At 36.5% G+C, this 4,950-nt stretch overlaps 1 protein-coding gene across 1 annotated transcript in view; it reads left to right on the plus strand.

Annotated features, from left to right (window-relative positions):
• ANTXR2 (ANTXR cell adhesion molecule 2) overlaps positions 1 to 4,950 on the plus strand; it is a 147,983-nt gene that overhangs the window by 39,290 nt on the left and 103,743 nt on the right. The window contains exons 9-10 of the mRNA XM_021702234.1: positions 415 to 513; positions 2,720 to 2,789. Coding sequence (XP_021557909.1) covers positions 415 to 513; positions 2,720 to 2,789 — 169 coding nt within the window. The remainder of the gene's footprint in view (positions 1 to 414; positions 514 to 2,719; positions 2,790 to 4,950) is intronic.

A 4,950-nucleotide genomic window follows, 5' to 3' on the forward strand; every position in this document is an offset into this window, starting at 1 on the left:
CTTTCTTCCTTTCTTCCTTTCTTCCTTTCTTCCTTTCTTCCTTTCTTCCTTTCTTTCCTCTCTCCCTCTCTCTTTTCTTCCTTCCTTCCTTCCTTCTCTGGGGACAGAGAAGATGGAGTGAGGGGAAATTTCTGTGGTATGTGGGAATAACTGTTAGGTTTCAATTCTAATGTCTTGGTTACTGTTAGAAAACACTTTGCTTAAAAAATAAAATAATGCCTTCCTATGTGGCAATAAATGCTATCTTCCCTGAATTTCACTAAAGGGTCCAAGAGAGTCGGAAATAAAGCAATGTCTTCGTTGTTACTAGTGGGCTGAATACTATGAAGAAATTCATTCTGTGCACCTTGACACTTTTAAGTTATGTCTTTCTTTTGTAAAGCAGGGATTAAAATGTTTATTTTCTTCTTCTAGATGAATTTCAGATTGTTTTGTCTGGAAGAGGATTCAACTTGGGCAGTCGGGATGGGAGTGTCCTCTGTACCTACACTGTGAATGAAACATACACAAAGAGTAGGTTCCCCATAATCTCATTGTTGCTTGAATATCTGCATAGCATATAAACATCAAGTGTTTTCTCTTCTTTTCAACTGAAATCAACCATGCTATATTTTTTAATCACGGGAGAAAGAAGTGAAGTCCAGTGATAGTACAAATAGTAATAATTATTTTTATTATTTAATGATTACAACCTTTGTTTATAACTTAAGAAATGCTGAACCCTAGCCTAAGAGGCCTCATTTTACAGATAATGGTCTAATGGCTGAAAGAGTAAAATAATTTGCCTGTGGTGACACAGTCAGTAAAGGGCAGAGCTGAGAGTCGAACCCGGTTTTCCTGACTGCACTCTGTGTGGACGACATCATCTGCTCGATTTAATTGCCTCTTTCTCGAGATTTATTTATTATCACTCTTGCCTGAAAATCTGACTCTCTTGGACTATTCTACTGCTTATTGCCTTATTTTATTCTCACTTGTTTTCTTATTTTAATTTATTTTTTATTTTTTAAAAAAGATTTTATTTATTTATTTTAGAGACAGAGCACAAGAGGGGGGAGCAGGAGAGGGATGCGGGACTCGATCCCGGGACTCCAGGATCATGACCTGAGCCGAAGGCAGTTGCTTAACCAACTGAGCCACCCAGGCGCCCCTCTCACTCGTTTTCTTTATCTAGTTTCCCAATAATTTTCCAATCAGCTCCTGGACAAAGGCTTTTTGTCTTATGGATATTTTATGTATTTTATATTTTTAGATACTTCACATATTTTGATCTTCAATGCCCGCTTAGCCCTGTTTGTTGCTAATTATCGTATTTATGCAGTTAGGTTTTATTTTCCCTAATGTGGCTTTCAAAACAGCAGATGAATATGTTTTTATCTTCATTCTGCAAAAAACTCCTTCAATCGATCTTAATGTTCTGAGCATTTTGGGTCTCTTTTAAGACATTTTTTCCTCATCGATGATTATATTGGCTTCTAAAATTTTCATCCGTAAGGCAGAAGCTATAACTCTGTGAACTCTGGTAGAGTTATTTTTTGAGAGGTTCACGTACAGTTTTGCTGTTTTTCTGATGGTACTAAACACTCCAATAGCAGAGCTTTGGCTATGCCCACAGCAACTGTTCAGTGTGTGTTTGTTGGATTAACGTGGTGAGGATCTCAGCATGGAAAATGTCATGATTAAGTCCTCTCTTTCCTGTTAGGATCATCATTTTGGTAAGGCAAGACAATAGAATTTGTACCAAAATCTTCATAGTAGATTCCACAATTGAAGAGGACAAAATAATTTTATTTTTATTCATCTGAATCTAAAGGTTAGCTTTACCTGACTCCCTTTGAGTACATATTCGATTATAGTATAAACATATTTTTTCCTTTGCTACGTAAGATGAAGTTTATTAAAGTAAGTCACTAAAGAAATAAGTGGAGTCAGATTGTATTTTCATCCCTCACATTCTGGGATTATCCATTTGATTGTGTAACTTTCCTGAATAGTTAATAGGCCAGATTTTCTTTTCCCATATGTTATTAAAATTATTAGGGCAATTTAAGCATTTAGTTTTATGAAATTTATTTATTTATTGTAAGATACAACTCTCTTATTAAACTCTTGAAATAAATTCAGTCATCCTTGGATATTCATCTTTTCTCTATTGTTTTTAAATTCTGCTTTTAAAATATATATCATCCTTCAGAGCCTAAGATATTTGAAAAATGGAGATGGAAAAGATGATAATTTTATAATATCTACAAATGTTTGTGAATTTAGTCTATTAAAAAACCATAGGGGCGCCTGGGTGTCTCAGTCGTTAAGCGTCTGCCTTCGGCTCAGGTCATGATCCCAGGGTCCTGGGATCGAGTCCCACATCGGGCTCCCTGCTCAGCAGGGGGCCTGCTTCTCCCTCTCCCCCTCCCCCTGCTTGTGTTCCCTCTCTCGCTGTGTCTTTCTCTGTCAAATAAATAAATAAAATCTTTAAAACAAACAAAAAAAACCCATAACTTATAATTTACCAAAACTGTATGTCAGTGAGGCTTATCATCTCTATTTTTTCGTTTTCTTTTCCTTCTCTTTTTAGATGAGAATCTATTTAGTTTTTCATGCTAATATAACTAATGTTTCACCATTGACCCCTGATTGCTGTTATGTTTCTCATAGTATTAATGAAACCGTGTGAGATACGTAAAGCTCTGTATTAATTCAGTGGCGTTTTATTTTCTAGGTGTTAATCCAGTAAGTGTGGACGTTAATTCTATGCTTTGTCCTGCACCTGCCCTGAATAAAGTTGGAGAGTAAGTACTTCATTAAAAACATTTTAAAAACATGTTAGCTACAAATTATTAGGAAATGGTGACAAATATACATTAATTATTTTACTGCCTCTTTTTTTTTGATGTACAGAGTGAACCTGAAATAGTAAGCTCTAGGCAAACCATTCTGGTTAGTACTATAACTATACATAATATACTCTTAGTAGGTTGAAAATGCTAACATCTGCTTTATCTTGTTTCTTAAATATTGATTAAAAGGCCCTATAAATATTTATCTGGATGGGTATGAGAACTATTGCTAGAGCCCTTTAAATAATCAGAGCTACAATCATTATTTCGAACTTTAGAGTATTACATTTACACATGCACATACACACATATACACACACACGTGAGTTCCAAAGTGAGATTTTGATTAATTCCTATGGTATTTAAATATCAGTATTAAAGAGCAGAAGGAACATGGCTCAATAAGGCATACCTTGGACTAGAAAATATTCGTGCTTTAATTTGTATCCAGGTCCTGTAACGTCTATTTTCTCATGATCTTTGGTATGGCAATAAACCATAATGATGGCTGGTTAAAAAAAGGGATATTTAGTTTGGAAGAAGAGCTTTTATTTAAATCACCTCAACACAGATAATTTCACTAGTAATTTAGTTTTTCCATTTGTGATTTTTTTTTACCCTCTCTATTATGAAGGAAATGATTGGAGACAGTTCAGATATTCCTTAGCCCAATAGTAGGGGATACAATATGTTTAGAATACTACATAAGATACAGGATTACTTTATATTGATCTCGCATATAGAGCAGAGGAATATAAAATATACAAGGTTCATTAGCTTCTCCTGGTTTTTCTGCTTCTGTCCTCGGCAGGAGTGACCCTGTTAAGACAGGTCCACTTAAAATCCTTGATATTTTCCACTCAGCGTGAAAAATCTAAATATTGCAATGTTCTACGAGGTTCTATAGGATCTGGCCCCCCTCTCTCCATCTTCCTTTGCCCCTTCTGTTATGGTCACACTGGTCTCTCCGCTGTTCCTTAACCACATTGACACTTTTCCACTCATTGTTCCCTCTGCTTGAAATGCCCTTCTCCTCATTCACTCGCACCTTCTTCAAGCCTTGTTCAAATACCACCTTCTTGGGAAATGCTTCCTGGTCACCCTATTTAATCAATACAGTCTTCCCCCTCTTAAGTTTGGCACTCCCTCTTCCCTTGTCTTTCATGGTTAATTTTTTTCTCCCATGCATTTATTTGTTTGTTTTTGTGTCTTCTTTCCTGCTAGGAGAGATTTTGTTCTGTTTCTTGCTCTGCCTGTAACACCTAACACAATGCTTGACACACAACAGATTCATAAACGTTTGTTAGATGAGAGGATGTATGCATTTTTCTCAAATAGTTTGAATTACTAGTTATCTAAAAAGCAAAAAGAATACCTTTGATTCCTGGGTGGGGCGGGGGGGGCTGGGGGCAGGGGCTTATATCAGGTAGGAGAAAAGTGGCCAGAATCTTATTGGGGGGACATGCCATTTAAGAGAACAGAAAACTATCTTGGCTTTTTAATAGCAGTGAGTGGTTAAGGAAGACAGTTTACTTTCCTCTCCAGAGTAGCTATAAAATGCAGTATGCCTGTTTTATCCCAGACACTAAATTTGTTTTCTCTAGACTTTGCCTTTCGGCACTCTCCTTTTGAAGAGACTACTGTAGAAACTGCTGATATTCTTCAGTGATTTGTAGATTGGCTAAATACCCAGGGGATGTCATTTTAAAAAATCATGTAGAGGGCGCCTGGGTGGCTCAGTTGGTTAAGCGACTGCCTTCGGCTCAGGTCATGATCCTGGAGTCCCGGGATCGGGTCCCGCATCGGGCTCCCTGCTCGGCAGGGAGTCTGCTTCTCCCTCAGACCCTCCCCCCTCTCATGTGCTCTCTTTCTCATTCTCTCTCTCAAATAAATAAATAAAATCTTTAAAAAAAAAAAATAAATAAAAAAATAAAAAATCATGTAGAGCATAATAAATATGAGACATGAGAAGTCATCATTTGTTTGGCTTTTGACATTAATATTTCACCTATAAGCAAACTGAGAATTTGGTGGGAAGGAGATCTGTCTAAAATAATTATTTTTGGTTTCTTTCTCTTTCTTTCTTTCTTTCTTTCTTTCTTTCTTTCTTTCT

The sequence above is a fragment of the Neomonachus schauinslandi genome, chromosome 2, assembly GCF_002201575.2.
Source record: "Neomonachus schauinslandi chromosome 2, ASM220157v2, whole genome shotgun sequence".
Classification (NCBI taxonomy): Eukaryota; Metazoa; Chordata; class Mammalia; order Carnivora; family Phocidae; genus Neomonachus; species Neomonachus schauinslandi.